The following is a 27,884-nucleotide window of genomic DNA, read 5'->3' on the forward strand; positions in this document are numbered from 1 at the left end:
TTTGTGTTGAAGAGTTAGAGCTGAACAAACCAGTTGATATTATCTGCCTCTCTGAACATCTTGTGACTACTGGTATAGATACATTAAATGTTACATGATTCAAGTTAGCTTCTTACTTCAGTAGAGAAAATATGGAGAAAGGACAAGTTGCCACAATGTCAGAAACTGTTTTTATTTCAAGAATATTGGTATTAATGAACTCCGCTAAGAGCTGCAGTTCGTAGCTTGTGCAACAGAAGTAGTATTTCATAGTAAGTCCTTTATAATAGTAGGTATATACAGATCGCCTTAGGAAATTTTAACCCCTTCATAAAAAATCTGGAAGCTTTGTTGTCCCATCTCATGATGAAAAACAAGGAATAGTGGTTGCTGGTGACTAATGTGGATTTATTGAAAAGCTCTGTCACTGAACAATCACTGCCGTCAGTAACACTATCATTCAATCTACTTCGTACTGTGAACTTTGCTACTGTTGTTGTTGTTGTTGTTGTTGTTGTTGTCTTCAGTCCTGAGACTGGTTTGATGCAGCTCTCCATGCTACTCCATCCTGGGCAAGCTCCTTCATCTCCCAATACTTACTGCAACATACATCCTCCTGAATCTGCAAAGTGTATTCATCTCTTGGTCTCCCTCTATGATTTTTACCCTCCAGCTGCCCTCCAATACTAAATTTGTGATCCCTTGATGCCTCAGAACATGTCCTACCAACCGGTCCCTTCTTCTTGTCAAGTTGTGCCACAAACTCATCTTCTCCCCAATTCTATTCAATACCTCCTCATTAGTTATGTGATCTACCCATCTAATCTTCAGCATTCTTCTGTAGCACCACATTTCGAAAGCTTCTATTCTCTTCTTGTCCAAACTATTTATCGTCCATGTTTCACTTCCAAACATGGCTACACTCCATACAAATGCTTTCAGAAAAGACTTCCTGACACTTAAATCCATACTCGATGTTAACAAATTTCTCTTCTTCAGAAACTCATTCCTTGCCATAGCCATTCTACATTTTATATCCTCTCTACTTCAACCATCATCAGTTATTTTGCTCCCCAAGTAGCAAAACCCCTTTACTACTTCAAGTGTCTCATTTCCTAATCTAATTCCCTCAGCATCACCCGATTTAATTCGACTACATTCCATGATCCTCATTTTGCTTTAGTTGATGTTCATCTTATATCCCCCTTTCAAGACACTGTCCATTCCGTTCAACTGCTCTTCCAAGTCCTTTGCTGTCTCTGACAGAATTACAATGTCATCGGCGAACCTTAAAGTTTTTATTTCTTCTCTGTAGAATTTAATACCTACTCCGAATTTTTCCTTCTGTTTCCTTTACTACTTGCTCAATATACAGATTAAATAACATCGGAGACAGGCTACAATCCTGTCTTACTCCCTTCCCAACCACTGCTTCCCTTTCATGCCCCTCCACTATTATAACTGCCATTTGGTTTCTGTACAAATTGTAAATATCCTTTCGCTCCCAGTTTTTTTACCCCTGCCACCTTCAGAATTTGAAAGAGAGTATTCCAGTCAACATCGTCAAAAGCTTTCTCTAAGTCTACAAATGCTAGAAACGTAGGTTTGCCTTTCCTTAATCTTTCTTCTAAGATAAGGCGTAAGGTCAGTATTGCCTCATGTGTTCCAACATTTCTACGGAATCCAAACTGATCTTCCCCAAGGTCGGCTTCTACCAGTTTTTCCATTCGGCTGTAAAGAATTCGCGATAGTATTTTGCAGCTGTGACTTATTAAACTGATAGCTTTCTTTGGGATTGGAATTATTATATTGTTCTTGAAGTCTGAGGGAATTTCGCCTGTCTCATACATCCTGCTCACCAGATGGTAGAGTTTTGTCATGACTGGCTCTCCCAAGGCCGTCAGTAGTTCTAATGGAATGTTGTCTACTCCCGGGGCCTTGTTTCGACTCAGGTCTTTCAGTGCTCTGTCAAACTCTTCATGCAGTATCGTATCTCCTATTTCATTTTCATCTACATCCTCTTCCATTTCCATAATATTGTCCTCAAGTACATCGTCCTTCCACCTTTCTGCTTTCCCTTCTTTGGTTAGAACTGGGTTTCCATCTGAGCTCTTGATATTCATACAAGTGGTTCTCTTTTCTCCAAAGGCCTCTTTAATTTTCCTGTAGGCAGTATCTATCTTACCCCTAGTGAGATAAGCCTCTACATTCTTACATTTGTCCTCTAGCCATGTCTGCTTAGTAGTTTTGCACTTCATGTCGATCTCATTTTTGAGACGTTTGTATTCCTTTTTGCCTGCTTAATTTACTGCATTTTTAAATTTTCTCCTTTCATCAATTAAATTCAATATATCTTCTGTTACCCATGGATTTCTACTAGCCCTCGTCTTTTTACCTACTTGATCGTCTGCTGCCTTCACTACTTCATCCCTCAAAGCTACCCATTCTTTTTCTACTGTATGTCTTTCCCCCATTCCTGTCAATTGTTCCCTTATGCTCTCCCTGAAACTCTCTACAACCTCTTGTTTAGTCAGTTTATCAACGTCCCCATCTTCCTAAATTCCCACCTTTTTGCAGTTTCTTCAGTTTTAATCTACAGTTCATAACCAATAGATTGTGGTCTGAGTCCACATCTGCCCCTGGAAATGTGTTACGATTTAAAACCTGGTTCCTAAATCCCTGTCTTACCATTATATAATCTATCTGATACCTTTTAGTATCGCCAGGGTTCTTCCATGTATACAACCTCCTTTCACGATTTTTGAACCAAGCGTTAGCTATGATTAATTTATGCTCTGTGCAAAATTCTACCAGACGGCTTCCTCTTTCATATCTTATCCCCAATCCATATTCACCTACTACGTTTCCTTGTCTCCTTTTCCTACTCTCGAATTCCAGTCACCCATGACTATTAAATTTTCGTCTCCCTTCACTATCTGAATAATTTCTTTTATCTCATCATATGTTTCTTCAATTTCTTCATCATCTGCTGAGCTAGTTGGCATATAAACTTGTACTACTGTAGTAGGCATGGGCTTCGTGTGTATCTTGGCCACAATAATGCTTACCCGCATTCCTATTTTTTTTATTCATTATTAAACCTACTCCTGGATTACCCCTATTTGATTGTGTATTTATAACCCTGTATTCACCTGACCAAAAGTCTTGTTCCTCCTGCCACCGAACTTCACTAATTCCCACTATATTCTACTTTAACCTATCCATTTCCCTTTTTAAATTTTCTAACCTTCCTGCCCGATTAAGGGATCTGACATTCCACACTCCGATCCGTAGAACGCCAGTTTTCTTTCACCTGATAACGACGTTGTCCTGAGAAGTCCACTCCCTGAGATCCGTATGGGGGACTACTTTACCTCCGGAATATTTTACCCAAGAGGACGCCATCGTCATTTAACTATACAGTACAGCTGTGGTTTCCCCTTTCTTTCAGCCGTTCGCAGTACTAGCACAGCAAAGCCGTTTTGGTTAGTGTTACAAGGCCAGATCAGTCTATCATCCAGACTGTTGCCCCTCAACTACTGAAAAGGCTGCTGCCCATCTTCAGGAACCACATGTTTGTCTGGTCTCTCAACAGATACCCCTCTGTTGTGGTTGCACCTACAGTACAGCCGTCTGTATCGCTGAGGCACACAAGCCTCCCCACCAATGGCAAGGTCCATGGTTCATGGGGGGACTTTGCTACTAGGATGTGTAAATGCTCTGAGACTGCTATTAATAGTATCTTTGTAGACACATCTAGGGAAAAAAAGTCATATCACAAAACCAATAGTAAATGGGCCTGCTGATCATGTTTGCAACACTGCGCCGATGTGGACTCTTCGAGTATTTGCTGCAATAAATAATTATAAAAAGCATTGTCATTAAGCTGTTTTTAAACATTTACAGTTGTTATAAATATAATCTAAATGTTGTTAAATTAGCGGAAGTGTTAGTGAAGTATAAAATAAGATTAAACGGGGTAAGAAGCGTATTTTTCTTCTCGTGCCTGTAGCACGAATCCTAGGCCAAATTTCACACGCACAAATCGTAAGTAAGCAGTGAATTGAACTTGTAGGTAAACGTTTCCAGTTGGTATAAATGTAAGTGTTGTTACATTAGTGGAAGTGTTAGTGACGTGTTAAAGAAGATTAAACGGGAAAGAAGTTTATTTTTTTTCTTGCACCTATAGCACGGATTTTAGGCTTAATTTCACGCACGCGTATCTTAAGTAAACAGTAACTTAAACTTGTATGTAATCACCAGTTTTTTTTATTCAGTACTCTTTCAATTTATTTATATCTGCCTGAATAGTTTCTAGGGTCCTTCGCTTACGTTTTAGTCATTACTTAAATCAGTTTATACGACTTCTGTTTTTACCATGAGTGAGAAGTGTGTGACATGCCGTAGGATCATTAGTTCCAGGGTGTGGTGTGATGGGTGCTGTAGTTTCTTTCTTTGGGGCGAATTTAGTGGCATGGGAAATGGAGACATGACTGAGGCTCACCAGTGGTATTGTAGGATCTGCAGTAGAGATAGGAAAATGCTGGAACAGGAAGGGAAAATTGCAGCTCTTCAAGCTGACTTAAGACAAGGCAAGGGAGGATCTGGACACGTTAAAGAGGGAGAAGGGTGAAGAGAGGTGGGAAGTGGCAACAGGTAATAGGGGGAACAGTGTCTTAGAGTCCATAAAATACACTAAATCATCAACTGGATAATGTCTTAAGTTCCATGAGGTTTTCTGGAAATGATTATGTATTCACAGAAGTCTCAACACTAGAAAGTTTCAGTGAAATGCAGAACAACCTGCGGAGGATTGATGCTTTGTTTAGGGATTGGCAGCTGATCCTAAGCACAAATAAGTGTAACATGTTGCACATAAATGGGCAGAAACACCCATTATTGCACATTATGTGATTGCATAACAGTCAATGGAAGCAGTCACGCTCATTAAATATCTGGAAGTGTGCATATAGAGTGATTGAAAACAACCACCATAAATTCCAGACAGTCTCATTGGAAGAATTTTAGTCAACCTACAAAGAAGGTAGCTCACAAAACCATTGTTCATATATGATGATGCATGTGGTTAGGCCAGAAGCCCCATGTGTGAGGAACCCAGCTGCCTAGTCGAAGTCTTTTCAGTTGACTCCACTTCGGTAACTCGTGTATTGATGAGAATGAAACCCTTGTTCATGAAATCTTTCATATTGCTCAGCGGTATGAGATCTGTAATACATAGTATCAACAGAGGAAACAGGAGAGCAGTGTGTTTCATTCCACGTCAATATTGTAAGTGCAAAAGCATCAGAGATGTTCATTAAATTCAAGTAGTAGAGACTACAAGAGAGGCATTGTGCATCTTAGTGTAATTTACTGCTGAAAAATGTACATATCCAGACTATGAAAATAAAAAAGCTCATACAGAGGCTTACCAACAATTGCTCTCATGGACCACTTACATGTGGCACAGGCAAATGGAGAAATGACACCGGTACACAGAATACCCTCTGCTACACACCAACAAGTAGCTTGCAGAGCATGTACACAGATGAGCCAGAACATTATAACCACCTGCTTAACAGCTTGTTTGTCCGTCTTTGGAACGAAATACATCACTGATTCCGCATATCAGGGATCCAACAGTTTGTTGCTAGGTTTGTGGAGGTACATGTCATTAGATGTCTATGCACAGGTCATGTAATTGGTGTAAATAACAGGACACTGATTTGTGTACGTGGTGGTGATGTCAAATAATGACACAGATGAGTTCCATAGGATTTACATCAGGCAAATTTGGTCACCAAGACATCAAAATGAGTTCATTATAATGCTCCTCAAACCACTTTAGCATGATTCTGTGTCTGAGACATGGACAATTATACGAGTACTGTTGAAAGATGACATCACTGTTGGGGAAGACATCAAGCATGAAGGTATGCAAGTCATTCGCAGCTGTCAGCATGTCTTTGATTACTACCACCCCTATGCAAACACAGGAATGTCTCCTGTATCTTAATACTGCACCCACCAGCCTGCACCCGTGGTGAGCTGCATGTTTTGAGCAGCCATTTGCCTCAATGATGGCATTTGTGCAGATGGCCAAAGACCTAGTGAGGGAAAATGAGATCCGCATGAAAAGCCAACAAGTTTTCATTGATCGACTGTCAAATGCCAATGGCCCTGTGCCTGGTGCAATCAAAACAATGTCACTGGGTCAACAAGTCAGCATGTATGGGTGGCCTGATGCAGAGTTCCATGTTAAACAATGAATGGTGTGCTCCAAAGTACTTATGCGTGCACCACCATTGGGCTCTTTCGGCAGAAATACCAGAGATCACCATCTAGCCTACTTTACAGAGCAGACAAGCCTCCAAACCCCACGTCTGAAGAGCCGTGAACATCCAACCATTTAGCATCTACTGGTAGTTTCTAGGTCGTCCTACTTCTTTCTGTAGATGCTCTCAATAGCAGCACACAAACATTCGACCAGCTTTGCCGTTTTTGAGATACTTGTTCTCAAGCTCTGTGCAATAATAATAATAATCTGCCCTTACTCAAACTTGCTTATCTCAATGGATTTTTCCATTTGCAGCCCTTACCTTTGCTAGGGTGATCCCCAGTCCATGTTTGCTCCACTTACACACTTTTGTTACCACTTTACATGCCCACAACACCAGCATGCAGCAACCAACGTCGTGTCGGGCAGTGGTCATAATGTACTGTATCGGTGTATGTAGATGTAATAGCAAATAAATTCTGGAATGAAAACTTCCTGGCAGATTAAAACTGTGTGCCGGACCGAGATTCGAACTCGGGACCTTTGCGTTTCGTGGGCACATGCTCTGCTAGGAAGTTTCATATCGGCGCGCACTCGGTAGGAGAGCTTCTGTAAAGCTTTACAGAAGCTCTCCTGCGAACCTTGCAGAACTAGCACTCCTGAAAGAAAGGATATTGCGGAGACATGGCTTAGCCACAGCCTGGGGGATGTTTCCAGAATGAGATTTTCACTCTGCAGCGGAGTGCGTGCTGATATCAAACTTCCTGGCAAATTAAAACTGTGTGCCGGACTGAGACTCGAACTCGGGACCTTTGCCTTTCGCGGGCAAGTGCTCTACCAACTGAGCTACCCAAGCACGACTCACGCCCCGTCCTCACAGCTTTACTTCTGCCAGTACCTAGTCTCCAACCTTTCAAACTTTACAGAAGCTCTCCTGCGAAACTTGCAGAACTAGCACTCCTGAAAGAAAGTTTGGAAGGTGGGAGACGAGGTACTGGCAGAAGTAAGGCTGTGAGGACAGGGCGGGAGTCGTGCTTGGGTAGCTCAGTTGATAGACCACTTGCCCGCAAAAGGCAAAGGTCCCGAGTTCGAGTCTCGGTCGAGATAACCCATGCAGCATCGTACACAAGAGGGTCTAAAGGCACAACAAGGTGGGGGGAGAGTAAGGAATTCATATGAGGCATGAGGCTCAGTCAGTGTTCAGATGAAGGTAGTCAGTTTTCAGAGCTGCAGTGGTCAACCAGTTGGTCATGGATGTTGGTGACCAAAAGATTTTTGGGGTAACACATGGATATGCTTTTCAAGCAGCTCAGGGAATTGCTACAGATTAGAAAGTTCATTATGACCAGGGATTTGACATACCACAGAGCCTGAGATATGGCAACCAACACACTGCCGACATTTGGCAGAGAGTGCTTCTAATGTCCCCTTGCATGTGCAAAAGCGTAATCAACCCTGTCATTGACTTTTGACCCACCCGTGTACATGTGTAATGAATTAGATTAATCGTGGAGGATCGAACGATACAGGAGTCAGAAAAGTGTAGGATCAGTGTCATCCTTGTGGCCACAAAAGGGGTCCATCCATATCACAGGACAGGACACAGATCATGGGAGGTGTGATGAGGGAGCCCCAGGAAAACAGACTAAAGGAGGCTGTAGGAGGTCCTTCAGTAGAGTATTGAGTCGGATCCCTGTAATCTACCCAGTTTTGGGCAATGCACAAACAGTCTGAACTGTTGGTTATGGAACAGAATTGAGTGACATGGGTGAGTAGACATCTGACAGATTGTGCCTGCATAATTAGCCAGAAACTGCTGTGGTCTAACCCATTGCGGTGGGATACCGGCTTCTGCCAGAAGGATGTCAACAGGGCTTTGCCACTCACAAGCCAGTGTGGTGAACAGGATCCAGCAAGGTCATTATTGACAGTGGTGCCAACCCATAGGGAACACATCCATAGTCCAAGTGGGATAAAATCAGCTCTCAGATTTTACAAAAATCTAAGAACTATGCAGTGTGCGCCCCATGAGACATAAATAAAGAAAACTGTGTGCACTTTGCTTCTTCATGCAAGCTGCCTTGAGCCGGCAGACATGTGGTAGCCAAGTTAGCTTGTTGTCAAATAAAATAATTATGAACTGAAAAGTTTCAACGACTTCAAGTAACTGATCACCAAGATAAATTTCTGGGGGAAGATTCACAGTGATTTTGCAGGAGAAAACTGATAATCGTGATTCATGGCCTAGTCATGTACTCTCCAGACAGCCGCCCCCCCCCCCCCTCCCCGAAGTTGGCGCTAAGCGGTGCGGTGACGCAGAGCCATGGTACAAAGATAATCCACATATCGTGACGCAGAGACTGCAGAGCCCACTGTATTTCTGATGAAATTGATGGTGACAGCAAACAGTGTAATGCTCAGAATCCATCCCTGAGGGGCTCCAATTTTCTGTATACATTCGTTGCTGACAGTCTAACCTATCCGGGCACAAAGTAGTCAGAGAGATACGAAATTCTGGATAAAAATGGGTAAACTGCCCCAAAAACCCCACTCATGTAGTGTAGACAGTATCTGATGTCACCAAGTGGTATTGTATGTCTTCTGTATGCCAAAGACCACAGCAATCAGATGTTAGCAATGCGTAAAAGTATTGCGCACTGGATACCAGACGAACCAGATGATATGTGGTGAACCAGAAAACCCAAAACCACTTTGGAGTCAAGATATACGCCCTCTGTCTTCAAGGCACCAACAAATATGGCGATTGACCATACATTCGAACAGCTTACACAGCCCATAAGTCAGGGAGATTGGCCGGTAGATAATTAACGTATGTGGATCCTTTTCCCACTTTCAGGGCACGAATAATACCATCCCACCATTGAGAGGGAAATTCTCCTTCCCACCAAATATCATTAAAAAGCCTGAGGATATATTTCATGCTGTCAGTACGAAGATGTTTCAGCATTTCGTTGTGAATTTTGTTGGATCCAGGGGGCATGTCGATACTCTGCCAAAGTGCTTGGAAACTTCCGTTCACTAGAACGGATGTTGTACGACAGAATCGTGTCCATGGAAGGAGTGATGTGAGATGTTTCTGGATCAGGCAATGAGGATGGTAATTACTCCAAATGGACATTTCGGTGAAGTGTGCTGTAAAACATTCGGCAAGTGTCATGGGATCACTGACAATGATCCCAGGAACCACCATGGGTGGAGGATAGCCACAAATGCAACAGAGTTCAGTCCATACTTGGGATGATGGGGAGTAGGATCACAAAGATAATACATATTGCTTCCAAAACTCCTGCTTCCTTTTCTCCATTAAAAAAAAAAGAGGCACTTTTGTCCGGAGTCTATTAGAATTATCTGTGCCACTGAAGTGCCCAAGCACTGAAGCTTTCTGAAGTGACCAATGTGGACCACATTCGGTCCAAGTGGAGAGCGAGAGAATAACAGGAAAATGGTCACTGTCATACAGATTGCCTTGGACGTGCCACTAAATCAAGGTAAGATACTTGGGCTGCAAACTGAGAGATCAATAGTTCAGTATGTTCCATGGGACGCTCTGAAATGTGCTGCAGCAGATGTCCAGTACTCTGAAAGGAGATGTTCTAGCACCCAGCCTCTGCAAGACATAGTGTCGCCACCCCACAGAGGTTTATAGGAATTGAAGTCCCCAGTAATTAGAAGGGGAGAGGTAGCTGTACCACTAGCAGCTCATGATAATGGAAAGATCCATCTGGGGTAGATAAACATTACAGATCATCATCTGAACTGAGAGGTAGACACCAACGGCCCTGGTCCCTAGTTCAGTGGTACAAGATACCTGTTCAGTGAAAATATCAGAGCATACAAGGGTACAAACGCCACTGGATACTCTCTCAACATTAACACAACTGATACAGTACAGTTTGTAGTTTTTATGAGCAGGGAGATGTGTTGCGGTAAACTGAGTTTCCTGAAGTGCTATGCCAATTACAGCCACCCTAAATGAATGAGTTCGGGCAGATGGCAATAGTAGCCGTTACAATTCCACTGAAGGAGCACTGGATTCAGGTCTGAGAAGAAAGTGGCGAATAAAAAAGCTGGATGTGACTGCAGTGCGCCTGATTGTGTAACACATTGTCAAGGTGCACAGGTTCAACCTCTTCAGCAATGAAGCGGAACATCTGAAGCCTCAAGAAGTAGTTTATCTTTCTGTTCACCCTTCTTAGCCTTGTAAGACTTTGATTTCTGTGAAGATTTCCCCATTTTATATTCTGGGAGTGAAGAGGACTGTCCTCTTCTTGGGCCTGTGGCTGCTGATCCTTCTCTTTAGAGGGGGCCATCTTGACAGGTAGCCTCATCCCTGACAATGCTAGATGATGACTAGGACCTCTGGTTACACCAATGGTGTGAGAAACACAGGTGCTACAGGAGCAGGGGGTGTGAGAGCTGACATTCCCTCCCCAAACTGTGGTGCCCTGGAAAACAACCAGGGCCAGGAGGTGTCGTGCAATATCTTGTTACCGCATGAGGTACGGACTGTGACACAACAGTCTCATGATTTGAGACTGTATTAGTTGGATGAAGTCTTTCAAACTTTTTCTTTGCATCTCGATAAGACAGGTGGTCAAGTGTTTGATACTCTTGAATTTTCTTCTCCCTCTTAACAAATGAGTATTACAGTGAATGACGAGTGGGCAGTTCTGGACAGTTGACACAATGAGGGGCTGGTCACAAGGGCTACGTTCACGGAATGCCTGTCCCCATGCCCAACAGCTATCCAGACAGCACGAGGACATATGTCTGTACCTCTGGCACCTAAAACATCTCATCGGAGGAGGAAAATAAGGGCTGACATTATGCCTATAAACCATACCTCAACCTTCTCAGGCAAAATGTTGCCATCAAAGGCCAAGATAAAAGCTCCAGTGTCCACGCCATTATCTTTTGGTCCCTTCTGGATGAGGCGAAAAAAATGTACCCGACTCTGCACTAAATTAATACGAAGCTCTTCATCAGTTTGTAGTGTTAGATCCTGATGGAAGACAAAAATCTTGAATTCTACTGAGCTTGTTAAGAAAAGAAATGGCGACCGGTCTATCTCCTACCTTTACTAAGGTCTAAAGTGCCCAGGATTGGTAGACATGCAACATGTTTATCAACAAACATCCATTTCTCATCTTTTCTATTGCTGCAACCTCCCCAAACTGATCTTCAATATGTTCAACAAAAAACAGTGGCTTTGTTGCAGTGAAAGATCCACTGTCAGTTTGAGTATGAACCAAAAACTTGACAAACTGTCCACTTCCATTTCTCCTTACCAGGCACTTGTCTAAAAGCATGGTCAAAGAAATGATATAGGATTGTAAATCCCTGCATTAAAAGCACTAGTCCTGATTGTTGAGAGAGACATGTTTGTTGGCTACCGTCACGTCTGATCCGTATAATTGTGGATCAACCACCCTGATATCACTCACTCCAACTGGAATCTCTCCCTGTGGGTGCCACCTTGCCAAGGCAAAGACCACCTCGCAAATCTACCCAATGCCCAGAGTCTCACATACACTGAAGTTGATAGACACCTACTCCCCAATTGACATGGGGAGTTTACAACCAAGGCACCGGCAGTATGGTGATCCCTGCACTGTCAGGAGGCTGCCACCGAGAGGGTACACGATAACCCCACTGTGCTGGATTTCGGGTGCAAACATAGATCCACTCCATTGGTACGGTCAAAATACCAGGTAAAAATGTGACCAATTAAAGAGACTCCTATTGGTCTCCTCTTAAGACAGGCAAGGAAGGACCACTGGTGAATTCCAGCCCCCGACACTGCAGGAGGAAATGTCTTTGAAGCTGCCAGATAATTCGTAAAGGTAGATCCCTTCTTTTACAGTCCTAACTCTGCCCAGGACATACTCACCTTTTTTGTGCTGTGACAGGAGCATCTTTCATTCTGGTTACCAACTGTTACTCTACCATAATTCTGACAAGATTGCCATAGCTTGGCAGCCAACGTAGATTTTTGTTGACTTGGACATGACTGGTCCGGTATAGGTTTGGTCTTTCGAACCATGTTGCTTACATCGTGGCAATGGATATAGCTTTCACAAAACTACACGATGAGCTTTAATTATACGTATTTGTCTGCATTCTTACAAAATTTGAATCACCCAATTTCGAAACATATAGTGGTGCACATTAAAAAAAAGTGTTTTTAGTATTTAAAATGTAAAAGATGGTAATTTTTGAAAACAAGTTTTCAATTTTAAAATCCAAATAATACTAGATTTTTGAAAGCAAGTTTTCGATTTTATCATAAGTATGCAATTTTTATTTATTTCAATCACTTAACTGTTTCTGCATATTCAGTTCATGTAAGAATGAATTTTACGTGCTACATTTACCTAGAATTTGAGCTATCACATCTGAACAATAGAGAGAGATTCTTAGATAAAAAAATAAAAACATTTCTGTTTATTCTACCTCCAGTGAAAAGTTTACACCGATTCATACATGTTTTAATTATAGAAGTGGCATACTTCAGAAACCTTCCAGAAAAATGATTTCCACGTAAAATCCAAACAGTGCACATACAGATTTTGCCATTAGAGGAGCATTAATTTCAGATTAATTAACATCTTTTACAGAGGAATTTGCACAATTTGCCTGGGCACCAGTTCTGGTCCACTGCTCAAATCTTGCTTAATATACTGTAACAAGGCTACAACACTCCGGTGCTATGATAATTATTACTATCATTTTTTGTAGCAGTAGCAGCAGCAGCAGCCACCAATATGTCTAAGTAATCAACGGAACAAAAAATTCATGTTCAATAACCAATAGTCTACTAATCAGAACATTTATTTCCTAGTACCTTCATGTCACGCATGCTAGCAGGATTTGCATCAGAGGACAGTAGTATCTGAATATCTTGCACTGCTTCTTCTCCAAGGGGTCTTGGAGCCGTTACTTCATCTGCAATTTCTTTCGCTGCTTCCTCGAACTAAAAATTAAAATACATCTAATATCCAGTTTTATGAAAGAAAGAATCACAAAAATGAAAGGTAATCAACAGTGTACATACAATGGGAAGATGTTCTGTTGGCTGCTTGTACATTTTCTCCGCCAGGGTTTCATCGAAACTTGCTAGATCTTCCAAATTAACCTGGAGCCAGTACTGCCCCAAGTTGTATTGTCTTTTCAAGGTGTCTCTGTAGGAAACAAATTTTACTGTACAGCAGGATACAAACAATTATTTTTATTTTAGTAAAAACAACTTTTAAATTATTATTTGGTTTCTTCTCTTTGATCCGAATGAACCCAACAGGTTTTATGGGAGGGAGTGAAGGAAATGAGAGAGAGAGAGAGAGAGAGAGAGAGAGAGAGAGAGAGAGAGAGAGAGGTGTGCCATATTTAGCAAAACATACTTTGGTAGTTGGACAGTCAGAAGTTGATAGTCTTACAAGGGGTCTCTAACATAAACTGACATCACCAATGGTAGTTGAACTCAAAAACAAGTTGTCCATAGCTGTTGCACAACAGCCTTCAATCCTTGTCGGAAATTTTACTGTGCCTAATAAACCAAACTTGAACAATTCTGCAATTTTGGTTGTCCTTTATCACAACTATCTTAGACAGAAGTATCAACAATGATTTTCAGTAGAGTCTGCATGAAGGTATTCAAACTATTTCAAACCGCTTTATGAAACTTCAGATATTTACTGCCAGTGGCAAGTCAGTGGGGTTAACTTATCTTCTGAGTTTCCTCTGGAACACTATTATTGTGAATCATTAAAACAGCTATTCAATATAATATTAACTACATGAAAAGGCCGAAACTTAATTATTTGCAAGTCTCTCTTTCCTCTAACTGGTTTTGCATTAGACTCATATTATCCAATGTTAATTAAGGCCACTGCAGGCTTCTTCTGCAAAGTGTCCTTACAACAAATTATGACCAATGTTAATGTACTCACACTGAAGATAAATTATAAGCATTATGTCTACATTATTTTCTAATGAGTACGTTTTAGTGCTTACGGGCGCTCAACAGCGAGGTTATCAGAGGGTCCTCTTGCCAGAACAAAAAACTATGCATCATACGGCAGTGGCCTATGTGAAGGCGAATGAAAAGGATCTCGTCCCGTCAACGTGGTTGGAAGGAGGTATGCCATGGCCAAGTTGTGGGCTTTACAACATGGAGCTTATTGTCAGTTACTTCCAGTCACTCATCCTCCCACTGATACAAGACAGTGGAGCTCAACAGCAACATCATAGCACACAGGGGGATGGCACCCTGAATGACCTGAGGATCCAGACACACCTCCTTGGCAGCTAGATCCACACTTTCGTTTCCCACAATTCCCTGGTGCCCTGGTACCCAGCAGAAAAACATCTCCTTCCCCACTGATTGTGCGCGCGCACGCACACACTTATACACAGAAAACTGAAAATCTGTTTGCAGCCCACTCCTCTAACCACTGCACTATTAGTTGCAACTGACGGAATAAGGATCACTGTACAGGACTCCTTACTGTAGATGTGATACTGTTTATGACTATGGCAGAGAGGGTAACACTTACAACACTGCCTGAGGAACACCATTCTCCTGTTCAAATCAATCTGACAGCGAAGCACCAACGCGGGTCCTAAAAACCCAGTGAGACAGGAAAGACCCTTGCACACATAACGAATGCCATCCTACAACACCAACACTTCCCTGACTTCTGGAAGGCAGCCAAGGTCCTGATGTTCAGAAAGCCAGGGAAAGACAACTACCTCCACAAAATTACTGACCCATCAGTCTGCTGCGCTCATTCAGCAAGTTCGTTGAGTAGGTAATATTAAAACGCATCACTAGGCACTGGATCGCCAATGACACCCTCAGACCGGAGCAATTCGGCTTTAGGAATCACCACTAAACACTGCTACAACACGAACAAAGCCACAGGGGCCATGTTCCTGGACATTGAAAAAGTTTTCGCCGTCTTTGGCACACCGGCCTTATACGCAAACTAAGCATAGCTGGTTTCTGGGACGGACTCTTACACCTCATAGCTCAAGAACAGATGTTTCAATACTGACATGCAGGGCAAACATGGTATCCAAGTTGGAGTACCCCACGGAAGCATCCTAGGGCCAATCTTGTTCAACCTGTACATTAACGAATTCCCAGCAACATAAAATACAACATTGCCATCTACACAGATGACACAGCCATCCTTGCACAAGATTGGAAACCGTCGAACATTAATTCACGAATACAGACGGCACTCAGAACTGCCGAACCTTGGTTGGAATGACAGCATATTGAAGTAAATGTCAAAAAGTGCGAAGCAGACCAAAACTACTGTGCAAACATCAACACAGTAGACAGATAACACTACATACACGCCCAATACGTTTCCGAGATATCTCTCTGTCTAGCCGGACTGGAAACTTACATCGAACAAGTTGCCAACAGAGCGCATGCAAGGCTCAAACTCTACCCAATGCTCAACAGGGAAAGCACAGGGTGTCAAGGTCCATATACATGACACTGATTAGACCTCTGATGACGTACGCAGCTCCTGTCGGGGGATATGCAGCTTCTACACGCCAGTGCCGCCTGCAGATCATAGAAAACACAGTGCTACGAAATCATTAGCAACACTCCACGCTACACACACACACACACACACACACACACACACACACACACACACACCATAGATCTTCACAATGAATACCACCTTGAAATCCTCAAGGAAGTATTCAATAAAACACACCTCACGACTATACGGGAACTCAAGACACTCAAACAATCCTTTCATCCTTACTCTGGGAAACAACGATTACAACCATAAGTGGAAGCATAAGTGGCCAAAGGCACTACTGGCTAGCAAGCTAACATACACCAACAAGCAACAAACGCTGGAAAGCCCCTGCATATCAGCGATGTTGACTGGATATACCAGCTGCTATTAAAGCCAACCAACAAGCCACAGCAGAGAAACCGACAAGATCACTCACTGACGCCCAAACAAGTCACCAACATCACCCAACACTGCATCCGGCATATGACCTATCAAGACACAAAAAAAATGATGAACGTAACTGTTACAGGTATGCTGATACTGACCAAGAGATCAACAGCGGCACCCAGCGACAGCCACCGAGTAATATCACCGCACAACGCCAAAGGGATCGACATGCATGATACCCACTACTAACAAAACCTATCCTTGCATGACCTGTCACAGGGAGCAAGACATCCGCTACTGCTCTTACTACCCGACCTAACTATTTCAGAGGTTATTTTCCCTTGGCTCTTGCCTTGGCACTATTTTCCTCTGCCCTTCAAACCACTACACTTCATTCAACTTTTGACTCTATCTACCTCCAGATGAGTGCGTATTAATGGTTAACCCTAACCAGACGTATGCAAACATCACAGTACCCACACATCCTGCGACACCTCACTTTAGCGAGAACTAACCCTTGTGCAGACTCTGCGGGGGACACAACCTTGACGAAGCACTGTCCATGCGGGTGGAGAGGCTTGCGTATCCGGGTGAAGCTGAGGGCAATGTTGTAGGTGGAGGACCCGCTGCCGGAAAGGCCTCAATTGATGGATCAGACTAAGAGCATCCCATAACGTCCCATCTTCACTATCCACTCTTAGTCCTACACAACTCCCTGTCCCAACCCAAGGTGTGATGCAATCCGTGCCAAGGGGTGTGTGGCACATGGGAAGATGTGTCACAAACAGAGCCTCAGGGATACCGTGCGACCTCCTTGAGTAAGTAGCCTTACACCGCGCGGGGTATTCGTGGTGTGGACCTTGCAGATCCTCAAATCTGTGGGACCAATATGGACATGACTAAAGAAAACAAAGAAAAACAAACTGAAGAGCAAATTGAGACTTCAGATATTCAAACAACAGGGTCAGTACTGATGGAAGGCATCCCCACAACTGAATCAGGATCTAGACCTGAGCCAGAAGTGGGAACTGTAACTGCAAAGCTAGACCAGATTAAGATCAAAGGCTTGTCTGGGGCCCAGAGGAGGAAACTACTCAGGGAAAAGAGGAAAGAGGAAGGGACAGAATGGTTTCCTAAAGACAAGTGGAGGGAATTAAAGGGACTTGAACCTAAGACCCCAGGAAGAAACTGTCTCAGGTTGAAGGGGACACACAGCAAGGATACCAACACTAGAGGTGAGTATCTTCTTGAATTTCTTTTAACAGACACCTTCTACTTCAAAGAGAGGTAGCAAGCAGATAAGGGAGGAATCAAAGAGTCCCTCCTCCCTGGATAAGCGAGTCCAGAAAAAACCAAGGCAAGAAATAGCGAAACAAACCTACAATACTGCAGTCTCGATTTTTAGGATGGCAGTTATCCAGGAAGGCTGTCCACTGATAGCCATCACCTCGTAGCGGGAGGAACATGTGGCCCCCTTTGAAAAGATGGGGGGGGGGGGGGGGGGGGGGGGCGTGGGGGTGCTGGCCCAGGACCCAACTTCAGGAGGGCCTATCTAGATCATGGTGCCCTCATTTTTGTCTGTGAGGGGGTGCACACGGGGGAATGGTTCAAGGACAAGGTGCCCATAATATCCCCGTGGGAAGTTGTGAAGCTGCTGGTTAAGATGGCAGCAGAGCTTCTTCAGAGAGCAAGGATCTCAATATGGGTACCAAAGATCCTTAAGGAAGTCTCTCCTACGACTGTTCAGGAAAATAGGGGCCCAGAACCCAAAAGTCTCGACGGAAGATTGGAGAATGATCAACCAGAAGGTTGCAGCGGAAGGATGAACCCTGGTAGTGGAGGTCCGAGAGTCCCTGAAGGTGATGCGGGAGCAGGACCTGAAATTGTTTTTAGGGTTCTTGCAGGTCACCAACAGGGTTCTTACAGACCTCAAAGACGGCAGGAAGACAGACTGGAGATGCTGCAGATTAATCTGCAGTATAGTAAAGGAGCCTCTGCTGCCCTGAGTCACTGCCTGGGCAAGCAGGAAGTGGACGTGGCCCTGATACAAGAACCTTATTTATATAAAGTGGGTGTATCGGGCCTCGGTGGCACTGGAGGTAAGCTGATTTATGCTAGAAATCTAAGAAACTCCAGACCATACATGAAATGACCAACTGATGGTGGGATGCGACGCCAATGCCCACAACCTAGTGTGGGGCATCAAGGACACCAACAGTAGAGGTGAGTACCTTCTTGAACTTATTTTAGATAACAACTTAGAGGTCCTGAATAGGGGCAATGAACCAACATTCAGGAACAGTAGAAGAGAAGAAGTAATTGACATAACCTTTAGTTCCATTAGATGGGCAGCTATGTCAAACAATGGCATGTGGTGTTGGAGCCATCCTCATCGAACCAAATGTTCATTAAATTCAAGGTTGAAATGGGAATCAGACAGACCATGACCTATAGGAATCCCAGGAAAACAGACTGGGAGACATACAGGAGGGACCTTGACTTAGGCTTATCAGAAATTAAATCCTCGATAAGGAAGCCAGTAGAATTTGAGGAAGTAGCCATAGTGACCTCATATCAGGACAACTGCACAATCACCAAGAAGTGCACAAATAGGAGTGTGCCTAGGTGGAACAACAACTTGGAAATGCAAAGAAAACAAGTTTGTAGACTGTTTAATATTGCGAGACATAAAGGACACTGGGCTAAACATCATGAGGCCCTTGTCAGCTACAATCTTGCAATCAGACAAGCAAAGAAGGCATCCTGGAAGGTATTCTGTGAGGAAGTGGAGAGTATGGCTGCACAAGCTAGACTTCACAGGATTCTCACTAGAATATCAACCAATCCAGGAAGTATGCTGAGGAAGGAGGATCGGGAATATACGAAGACAGCACATGAGACACTGGAACTGCTCCTCAAAATTCACTTTCCTCAATATGCTCTGCCGGACAACACAGATCAGAATGTGATCCCGGAGAGACAACGGTTCTCAGGCACTCAAAGAGAGGACTGGGAATCGGCCAAGGAGTGTGTGAACTTTAATAAAATCCAATGGGTGGTAGGAACATTCCAACCGTTCAAGTCACCTGGCCCAGATGGAATTTTTCCAACTCTCCTCAGACAGGCAGGAGAGAAGCTCATAAGAGTCCTATGCAGGCTGTTCAGGGTTAGCCTAGCAGTAGGAATCATTCCCAATGCTATGAGGGCAGTGAAGGTTGCTTTCATTCCAAAGTCAGGGAGAAATTATCATACCAAGGCTAAGGCTATGAGACCAATCAGTCCGTCCTCCTCCATTCTCAAAACATTGCAAAAACTGTTTAATGTATATGTTGGGGAGAGGAGGCTAAGTAGCATCCCTCTACATTCAAACAAACAAGCATATCAACCAGGTAAATCATGTGAGACAGCTCTCCACCAACTCGGGAAGGTGGAGAAAGCAATTCACTTCCAAGAAATAGACCTCTGCATCTTCCTGGATATCGAGGGGGCCTTCAGTAACACGACCTTCGATTCCATGGTAAGAGCAGCAGAGGTGCATGACCTGGGGACCACTATATGCAGGTGGACCAGGGCCACGCTTAGTGGAAAGAAGGTAGAGGCTACCATGATGAATGAAAATATGGTAATTAACACCAATAGAGGCTGTCCACAAGGAGGAGTTTTGTCCCTTCTATTGTGTATTGTGGAATCCAGTGGTGAACAAACTCATTGAGGAATTAAATTCCAGACAATGCTTCTGCCAAGCATACGCAGATGACCTTGTCATAGTTATACTTCGCAAATTTACTGACACAGTTATAAATATGGCACAAAGAGGTTTGGACACTATGCAAAATTGGTGCATTAAACAGGATCTGAGGGTTAATCCTAAGAAGAGAGATATTCAACACTCAAAGTTGGAATCTAAAGCTCTTCGATGAAACTATCTGTGAAGAGGATAGTGAAATATCGAGGGGTAACCTTAAATGAGAAGTTAATGTGGGCCCCTCACATTAAGAGTATCTGCTCCAAGGCAAAAGTGCTCTAGTGAGTACTAGAAGGGCTTGTGGCAAAAACTGGGGCCTAAGCCCCAGGGGTATGCACTGGATGTACACCACAGTGGTCAGACCTAGGATTTCCTACTGGGCCATAGTGTGGTGGAAGAAGGTAGAACAGTGGCTTGCAGCTAAGGAGCTTGCTAAGGTGCAGAGATTGGCCTGCTTAGCCATAACAGGCAGAATTAGCAGCACACCAACTGCTGGAATGGAAGCCATGCTGGACATGCCTCCACTACATCTTTGGGTCAAGGTGGAGGCAGCAGCTGGGGCACACAAGACTTAAAACTGGCAAAAACTGGGTTTCATTCGGATATCCGGAATCTCACACTAAGATAGTGAGTGAGGTAAATACAGGAATGGCTGGGGAAATGCCTGCCGACTATATAATAACTTCCAACTGCTTTGACAAGCCTTACAATATAATAACTGGAAGCAGGGAGCAATGGGGAAAAAAACAGTTCGACACCGTACGGGGGACATCATTTGGTTCACTGATGGGTCGAAAATAGACCAAGGCATTGGGGCAGAGGTGTACGGGGTTCAGCCAAGACCAGAGGGCATCATCTCTCTAAGAAAACTGGCTTGCATATTCCAAGCTGAAATTACTGCAATCAGGGCATGTGTGGAGGAGAATATGGTAGGTGCTACAAGGATCATAGCATCTACATCTATTCAGACAGCCAGGCAGCCCTGAAATCATTGGCAGCTCCTGCAACTAGATCTAAGATTGTTGCGGAATGCCACAGGGCTCTGGTGGAGTTCGGGGGAAGCAATTGGGTAAACCTAGTGCGGGTCCCTGGCCACTCCGGGATCTGTGCCAATGAACAAGCCGACATATTGGCTAGGATGGGGGGCAACAACTCCATTTATTGGACCGGGACCTGTCCTGACAATCACGAAGGCTATGATAAAATTAGAACTACGGAACTGGCTTCTGGCTTAGTAAACAGCACGTAGGATATTGGACCAAGGTTCATAAACAAAAACATGGTAAGGTAATGATACCCGAGAGGCATTTTAAAAGTGGCTCTGTAATCCTGGGATTGAACAGGAAAGTGATCAAACTCATGACTGGACTGATGACCGGGCATTGGAATTTCAAAAAACAACTACACACAATGGGTATAATGGAAGAGGATCCGAAATCCAGGATCTGTGATGAGGGTGAAGAAACTGCATCACACCTAATCTTCGAATGCATGGCACTGGAGAGTGAAGGATACAGAATCTTAGGGACAACTAGACCTGTCTAACAAAACACTGGTAGAGGGATTCTTTGCACTATTTAAGGGCACTGGTTGGATTCACTAAATATACAGGGAGCGACACAGCACAATAAACTTAGTTTTGGTGCGGGCAGTGGCAGGTTAGACCTAAGCTGTTATAGCTTCCCTGTTAAAATCAAATCAAACCCTTATGCAGAGATGCCAGTAGACCTTTTGAGTTGGCCATCATGCCGGTGTGGGCGTGGAGGGGCTAGACCTCTTTTTTAAAAACAGGAGACCATATGAAGATGGGCAGGTGCCCATGAAAGCTCCATTAATGCAGTTGTGTGAGAATGCAGTATCTCCAAGTGGTATCATATGCCTTACTGATATAAAAGAATATACCAATGCAGTGATGGTTGCATAGGAAAGCATGCTGAATAGCTGCCTGTAGCAGAGTCAGGTTGTCAACATTGGACCAAACTCTCTGAAAGCCAGACAGAGCAGCTAAGGACTGGTCTGGTCTTTTAACAATCAGACCACGTGATTAATCATTCGCACCAGGGTCTTTCCTATGCGGCCCGTTAAGGCGATACTCCTGAAACTATTGGGAGACGAACGGTCCTGTCCTGGTTTCAGGAGAGTTATCAGGACCACCTCCCTCCATGAGTTCGGGAAGTTGCCTGTCTGCCATATAAGGTTAGAACATTTGACGAGAATTTCCTTTGATGCTGCAGGACTGTTGAGGCTTAAAAAGGGATGGAGTTCAGAAAAGTTTCCCAGAACCCTGCATCAGGGGACACTTACTGGACGGGATTGCAGGGAAAGACTGAGTCAGCCCTGATATTGAGCCCTTTGCAGAACCATTCATGCAGTCTTTTTAAGTTAATGATTCCTAAAGCAGAATGGAAATATATTAACTTCGGGTCCTACCATGTGGCCACAAAGGAGCATTCCCCACATAACTCAGTACCACCCATAACTGAAGCAACTGAATTACATTCTCTGCCAGGGTTTCCACTACCTTTTGTTGCGCACTGAAATGACAAATGTTCTGGCCACTATCCTTCCCACACCTCCCACAGTGGCATTCTGCTGTCCAGCAAACCTACACAATATCCATCCTTATCAACCCCTGCTCCCAAACCCTTACCTAATGGTTCATACTCCTGTAATAGGCCTAGATTCAAGACCTGTCCCATACATCCTCCCACCGCCACCTACTCCAGTCCAGTCATGAACATCACCTATCCTACCAAAGGCAGGGCTACCTGTGAAACCAGTCATGTGATCTACAAGATAAGCTGCAACCACTGCGCTGTATTCTATCTGGGCATGACAACCAACAAGCTGTCCGTCCGCATGAATGGCCACCGACAAACTGTGTCCAAGAAACAAGTGGACTACCCTGTTGCTGAACACACTGCCAAACATGACATCTTTCATTTCAATGACTGCTTCAGCTTTTCTGAATTGCTTAGATGGAAACTCTCACTGCAATACATCCTACATTCCTGTAACCGTCCTGGCCTCAACCGTTGTTAGTCACTATTCTTACCCGTCCAGACCCTTCCCTGCTCCCATTCCAGCACTACACAGCTATCATTCCACAATCACACTCAGTCTTTTTATTTCTCTCCTTTTCCACTACTTCTGCCCCCCCCCCTCCCCCATGCCCTCCATCTAACCTCCATCACTTTGCTGTCCACCACCCCCAGCATACTATCCCTACCCCTCCCCATCTCCTCCTTACACCCACCCAGTTGCCACTCCCATCACACACTGGTGCTACTGCTTCCAGTGTAGTTTCAGTTGCCTGAGACTGCGGTTGTGCGTGTGTGCGCGCGCGTGTGTGTGTGTTTATCTTCTGAAGTCCTTAATGGTCGAAAGCTTTATTTATTTGTGATAATCTTTTTGTTATGCCTATCTGCGACTCAACATTTCCACTATATGGTAGGAAGCAACTTTCCTTTTCATAATGTGGTTCGGTTACATCTAATGTATTATGCAGAAACACCTACCAGCAGTGACAGGACTAGACAGCAGCAGGATTGTGGCCTATCAAGACCATGTTTATCATTCTGTAACATTTCGATCATGTTGAATGGGATTCCATGAACATCATGTGAATATAAAATGTGTCAGTTAAGGAGGACCACATTCGCTGCTGTGCAGCATCTTTACAACCCAATGCAACCAGCATCAGAGGAAAAATTATATTGTTCCCTCAGCTGTGCACTCTCATGCAGCCACATCATTTATCTTGAGTCAAACAATGACATTGTTCAAGTATCCACACAGACAGCATGATCATGCATCGATTCCTATATACTTAGTATAAGTAGTGTTGGGGCTTCCTTTTTTGTAGCGACTAGAAGAGGAGAGCCAATCCTCACGCACCCAACAATAACTCTGGGCTCAAGCTTGAAGTCACATCTTTTCCAACATGTACCAGCTCTGTGTACAGCGTCATAATAGACGTGTGAGGAGGCTCTGAGAGTGAACATTCCCAGTTTGCATTCGTCACTGTCATATGGAACAGCAACTTGTGTGGCAGTATGATGTGCCATCAGGTACTCAACACTATCATCTCTGGCTCAATAATCCGTAATTGGAAAGCGCCCATTACATTTCTGAGGTATTAAGGCTGGCATCCATGTTGTATCTTTAAAGTCTTTCAATAAGATAACATCTACATCTATGTTCTGCAAACCACCATGAGGTGCATAGCAGAGGGGTACGTCCCACTGTATCAGTTTATTACAGTTGCATTCACGTATGGAATGCAGGAAGAACGATTGATTGAATGTCTCATGCAATAATTATTCTAATCTTATCCTCAAGATCCCTATGAGAGTAATATATAGGGGGCTGTAGTATATGCATTGAGTAATCATTTAAAGCCAATTCTTGAAACTTTTAATAGACTTACTATGGATAGTTTACATCTATCTTCACAAGTCTTCCAGTTCAGTTCATTCAGTATCGCTGTGAAACTCTCCCATGGATTAAATAAACCTGTGACCATTCGTGGTGCCCTTCTCTGTATACCTTCAATATCCCGCTACTCCTATCTGGTACGCGTCCCACACAATTGAGCAATATTCTCGAACTGGTCGAACGACTGATTTGTAAGCAATCTCCTTAGTAGACTGATTGCACTTCCCCAATATTATACCAACAAACCAGAGTCTACCACCTGCTTTACCCACAACTGAACCTATGTGATCATTCCATTTCATTTAAGTGTTACACAAAAAGTATTCGTATGAGTTGGCAGATTCCAATAGTGACTCACTGATGCTATAGTCATAGGACACTACATTTTTTTTCATTTTGTGACTGTACAATTTTACATTTCTGACCATTTAGAGCACGCTGCCAATCTCTGCACCACATTGAAATCTTACCAAGACCTGAGTGAATTATTATGCAGCTTCTTTCATATAGTACTTCGTTATAGATAACTGCATCATCTGCAAAAGGCCTGAGGTTACTAACAATATTGCCTGCAAGATCATAAATATAAAATATGAGCAGCTAGGGTTCCAACACACTTCCCTGAGGCACACCTGAAGTTACTGCTACATCTGATGACGACTTTCCACCCAAGATAACATTCTGTGTCCTTCCTACCAAAAAGGCCTCAATCTAGACACAAATTTCACTTGATAGCCCATATAATCATACTTTTGACAATAAGTGTAGGCTTGGTATTGAGTCAAATGCTTTTTGGAAATCAAGAAATACAGCATCTACCAGATCCAAAGGTTTCAGTATATCGTGTGAGAAAAGTGCAACTTGGGTTTCACATGATTGATGTATTCAAAATCCATGCTGGCTGGCACTGAGGAGGTTGTTCTGTTCAAGATACCTCACATTATGTTTGATCTCAGAATATGTTCAAAGATTCTACAACAAATCAATATCAAGGATATTTAACATTAGTTTCGTGAATCAGATTTACTACCCTTCTTGTAGACGGGTGTAACCTGTGCCTTTATCCACGAACTGTGCGCAGTTTTTTGTTCAAGAGATCTATGATAGGTTATAGTTAGAAGAGGGGCAATGTCAGCCACAAATTCAGTATAAAATCTGACAGGGTTTCCACTGGGGCCTGGAGCTTTGTTCAGTTTTAACAATTTCAGCTATTTCTCAACACCACTGACAGTATTACTTATTTCATTCATATTTTCAGTGGTATGAGGATTAAAACTCTGCGATTCTCCTCAGTTTTCCGATGGAAGGACCATTTCAAAGCAGAGTCAACCATTTCAGCTTTTGATTTGCTACCCTAAATTTCAGTTCCTGCCTCATTTGCTAAGGACTGGACACTAACTTTGCTGCCACTAATAGTCTTTCTATATGCCAGAATTTCTTTGGATACTTTGAAAGATTACTTGACAGTGATCTTCTAATAAGCCCAATTTGTCCAAGACGTCCTAACTTATCTCAATAATGTGTTCAAGGTTTAACAGTGGATCAATTGGAAGCCTAATCCATTATTCTCCTGCTGTGTCTGGTATGGATGAATTGCGGCATTTTACACAAGAATCAACGAACAACACAGTTTTGGGCAAGAGTACTGCAATGTCACAGATAAATCATTTCTGATGGACTTCATCATATTTCCACTGACAATGTCATAAGAATAAAACATCTGCTGACATTCTATATGCCCTTCCTTTAATTTCCTGTGGCAACAGTAGTTCATTCCAATTTACTAATGAGGCCTCAAGTAAAAAAAAAAAAAGCTACAGATTTGGGACCAAAGGCCAATTCCCTACTATACGAAGTTAACAAGTCCTAGACATAAAAGGGGGGGGGGGGGCAGTGATCTAAATTCGCATATTAGGAGAGACAGGTGAGCTGGTAATATTAATTTCATAGATACAATCATGAAGCAGAACAATATGAGATGTACAATAAATCAAGTCTTACATTAAAAAATACTGTGTTTGTACAGAAGAACGAAGCAAAATCTTACATGCCCAACAAATACTATTCAGTGTGTGTGAAACAAGATAAGGATTTCAACAATGGCTTCACATATCTGACATTCCATTTCTCACCAAAGATTTTATAATTACCACAGGGTTAAATTTATATACTGCTTTCCCCTTAACCCTCTTTAATTTTCATAGTAGCAAAACGTTAAAAATACATATGCACAAAAATAACGGCGCCTCGTGCACGAGACATGCACTTAAAAGTGAAGCCTTGAGATTGGCAACATCAATCTAAAGCTCATTCACGCTGAACTTAGGAGAAGAAAACAAAAGGAAATGTGTAGCACGGCAGTACTCAAATTTTACCATATTCACAACAAATCAGTCAACTTTTTAGGGTATTCATAACACCTACGCGTTTTCTGTTAGTTTATAGTAAAACAGAAGTTCTTAATAAGACGTTTGTATTTTTATATAAATGTTACGATCAAACCGCACAGTACCTGCCGTCTAATGGTTTTCGTTATACAGTCGTCTGTTAGCATAATTTCATAAGCCAAATTCTCTTTCGACACTTAAAATATCATAGTTTTTATGTGGTTTCGTAACTTCCTTTGTACATCTACGCCATTCACTCTACAATGAAGAACTATCGTTCTTGCATCAATGATAATAAAACCGCGAATTTCGAGGAACAAACTGCGAACACGTATACATAATGAAGATCAAAACAAGATCTTTTATTGCACGCAAATGATCTAAAAGATTCCTTCCACAACGTATACCATGCTGTCTTTGGTTTCAATGCCAATAGCAGTATATGAGTAAAACGTCCGCACAAAATTTATCTTATTTCATCAAAACGTATTTACAACATTCATCATCAATTACAAAAGCACAAAAACTGAAAACATTACCTGTATTTATAATTAAAATTTCCTTCATGAAACTGCTTCAGAAACTGTTTAAATTTCTTCTTAGTACTTTGCAGCGTGAGACGCGATTCACTGGCCTGATCATCACCGCCAAAATTATCCGAAAAAAATATACCGGGATCATCAAACCCTTCCATTTTCCAGTTTTCACACAACTCACACCGTTCTGATTACAACGCTCCCACTTCGGCAGCTTTGGCGGCAAAATTTACAGGCGTCTAAAGCTAGCGAAATGAGGGATGCTCAACTACCGGACCTACCGATAGATGGCTCTAGCGCGTGCCGGCAAGAGATTATATCACTGAGTGTCCGCCATATCTGAATTTGGCAAAAAAACGAAGTGTCAAAACACCGATGAAAATGTTTTTCGTTCTGCGCCCTCATAAGTATTTTATATTGGATGTTCTAGATATCTACACATCAACATAATGAAGTGTTTCTAATCTAGCGAGAAAAAACAGTGACAGTTCTGCTATGAAATTCCTAAATTCGAGTGTGTTTTGAAAGTTTGACAAGCTGACCTATAAATTGTATACTATTTTATGAGTG

At 42.9% G+C, this 27,884-nt stretch overlaps 1 protein-coding gene across 2 annotated transcripts in view; it reads right to left on the bottom strand.

Annotated features, from left to right (window-relative positions):
- Positions 1 to 27,562, bottom strand: part of LOC126476721 (DNA replication licensing factor mcm5) — a 94,116-nt gene extending 66,554 nt beyond the window's left edge. The window contains exons 1-3 of one of the 2 annotated variants that reach the window (XM_050103564.1): positions 27,318 to 27,562; positions 13,332 to 13,458; positions 13,122 to 13,250 (exon numbers count right to left, since the gene is read on the bottom strand). In XM_050103564.1, the coding sequence (XP_049959521.1) occupies positions 13,122 to 13,250; positions 13,332 to 13,458; positions 27,318 to 27,472 (411 nt within the window). In that variant the 5' untranslated portion in view covers positions 27,473 to 27,562. Of the gene's footprint in view, positions 1 to 13,121; positions 13,251 to 13,331; positions 13,459 to 26,903; positions 27,080 to 27,317 lie in introns of those variants that run through there. The other variant, XM_050103565.1, reaches the window with a different exon arrangement.
- Between the last annotated feature and the right edge of the window lie 322 nt (positions 27,563 to 27,884).

The sequence above is a fragment of the Schistocerca serialis genome, chromosome 1 (genome assembly GCF_023864345.2).
Source record: "Schistocerca serialis cubense isolate TAMUIC-IGC-003099 chromosome 1, iqSchSeri2.2, whole genome shotgun sequence".
Classification (NCBI taxonomy): domain Eukaryota; kingdom Metazoa; phylum Arthropoda; class Insecta; order Orthoptera; family Acrididae; genus Schistocerca; species Schistocerca serialis.